The sequence below is a fragment of the Merops nubicus genome, unplaced genomic scaffold (assembly GCF_000691845.1).
Source record: "Merops nubicus isolate BGI_N331 unplaced genomic scaffold, ASM69184v1 scaffold20770, whole genome shotgun sequence".
NCBI lineage: Eukaryota > Metazoa > Chordata > Aves > Coraciiformes > Meropidae > Merops > Merops nubicus.
In genome coordinates this window covers 9,125-11,441 of record NW_008581213.1, presented here as the reverse complement: position 1 = coordinate 11,441, position 2,317 = coordinate 9,125, and the positions used below count along the sequence as shown (strand labels likewise).

Genomic DNA, 2,317 nt, shown 5'->3' with positions numbered 1-2,317 from the left:
CCGGCTCAGCCCCCCCAGCTCCCTCAGCTGCGCCTCCCCACACTTGGGCTCTAGACCCTTCCCCAGCAGCTTTGTTGCCCTTCTCTGTCCCCTCAAGGCCCCTCAAGGTCCTTCTTGGAGTGAGGGGCCCAAAACTGAACCCAGGATTCGAGGTCCAGCCTCCCCAGTGCCCAGTCCAGGGGTACAATCCCTGCCCTGCTCCTGCTGGCCACACTAGAGCTGATCCAGGCCAGGATGCTGGTGGCCTTCGTGGCCACCTGTGCACACCCTGGCTCATCTCCAGCTGGCTGTGACCAACCCCCCAGGTCCTTTTCCACTGGGCAGTTTCCAGCCCCTCTGCCCAGCCTGGAGCTCTGCAGCCAGTACAGAGCCAGGATCTCCCCTGGGCTCTGGCTGCTCTGTGTGGATGGAGCCTGTTCAGTCCCTGGCTGCCTGTGCCTGGCTGGGAGGTCAGAGCTCCAGCTCACCCTGCTCTGCAGAGCCCACAGAGTGCTCAGGTCTGCAGGACCCAGGGCTGGCTGTGCTGTGCAGGGCTCCTCTGCCCTGCCACTGCAGGAACGTTTGACTCCATCAGCCCCAGTCCAAGCAGCCCCAGATCCCACTGAGGGGGGTGGTAAATTCAGGTTCCTTTTGGAATGCAGCAGACGACGTTTTCCTTGCCCAGGGTGTCTTCCCCAGGGATCTGAAGGCAAATATTACACGTGGGAGCCCTGCTGCTTGAGCTCAGGACCTGAAATTTCTACGACACTGGAAATTCAGTGATGTTTGAACCAGCTGATTGCTGCCCAAAGAACTCTTTGAAGCTTTGTGGATCCAAAGAGTTCCCCTTCTGTGAATTAAAACCATTCTCTTTCTGTTTTAATAACCACTGTAGGTTTGCAGCAATCAGTGGAGGAGCTGGCTGGGTGCACAGGCAGGGCAGCAGAAGGAGCTGAGAAAGAGCAAGGGGTGGGAAGAGACGCTGTGGCTAGTGGGAAGGGAGGACATGCTGGGGCTGGTTGGAAGGTTCAGGAGCTGCCTTTGCCTCTGCCTGTTCTCCTCCTGGAGACGTTGCCCTCACACGCTCTCTGGAGCCACCCTCCCAGCAGAACCTCCCTCTGCTCTTGCCCCCAGCGCTACGTGGACGGGGGTTTCACTGGCCTGCAGCCCGTCTCCAGCCTGGAGGAAGCCGTGATCACCGTGTCCCCCTTCACGGGCGAGCTGGACATCTGCCCACGGGACTGTCCTGCCATCTTCTTCTGCTTCCAGATCTTCAACGGCAGCATCCAGATCTCCATAGAGAACCTCTGCAGGATTAGCTACGCCCTCTTTCCCCCTAGCACCATGGTAAGCCCACCCAGGGCTTCTTCCCAGCTTCATGTTGGTTAAAACAAACTCATGCTGGTCCTGCCTCCCCAAATTTAAAGGTTCAGATCAATCTCCAGCCTTAATGAATTGGGTTTCACTGGGAGGGGGCAGTACCCACTGCTTTTGCAGTGCTTTTTTTGGTGGAAGCTGATGATTCATAGAATCATAGGATGTCTGAGCTGGAAGGGACCTCCAAAGATCATCTAGTCCACCCCCCCTGCCACAAGCAGGGACATCTCCAACTAGATTGAGCTGCTCAGAGCCTCATCCAGCCTGTCCTTGAATGTCCCCAGGGATGGGGCCTCCACCACCTCTCTGGGCAACCCGTTGCAGTGGTGGCCAGCCTGGGGTGAGGTCCAGGCTGCACAGGACCAGCATTTTGGTGCTTGGAAACCAACCTGTGCTTGCTGTTTTCCCACTTGGGCCACCCCAATGCTCCACAGTCAAACAGCCTTGGGTAGTCCCACCAGTGCCTGGTTGGAGGGCCCTTTAGTGACCTCAACTGTTTCTCCTTGCAGGTTTTGAACGACATTTTCTCCCAGGGGTACCAGGACACGGCCCTTTTCCTCTACAGGAACAGTAAGTGGTGCCCAAGACCTGACGGGCAGCCCAGGAGGGTGCTGCACACACAAACTTCTCCCCTTCTTCCCCTCTCTCACAGATGCCTTTGGCTTCAACTACTTTGGTGGCAATTTCCGCTTCGCCAGCATGTGTGGGAGGAATGAGGTTCCACCCTCCAGCAGGACATGGACAGGCCTATACAAAAGGGTACCGCAGTGCCTGACCCCTTGCTTCCTGCCAGGTAGGGGATTTGGGGTGCTGAGCTTGGGGTTTGGGGGTGGCTGGGGCCACTGAGGGCTGCTGCAGTCTTTGAGGGAAGCAGCGCTGAGTTATTGGTTATAGTTCTGCTTGCTCTGGAGTCCTCAGCACAGCAGAGCCAGGGACCTGCTGGAGCGGGGCCAGAGGAGAC

General features: G+C 57.7%; 1 protein-coding gene across 1 annotated transcript in view; it reads left to right on the top strand.

Moving 5' to 3' along the window:
• Positions 1 to 2,317, top strand: part of PNPLA1 (patatin-like phospholipase domain containing 1) — a 9,251-nt gene that overhangs the window by 5,267 nt on the left and 1,667 nt on the right. Inside the window, exons 4-6 of the mRNA XM_008949222.1 lie at positions 1,249 to 1,326; positions 1,866 to 1,926; positions 2,009 to 2,149. Of these exons, the coding sequence (XP_008947470.1) occupies positions 1,249 to 1,326; positions 1,866 to 1,926; positions 2,009 to 2,149 (280 nt within the window). The remainder of the gene's footprint in view (positions 1 to 1,248; positions 1,327 to 1,865; positions 1,927 to 2,008; positions 2,150 to 2,317) is intronic.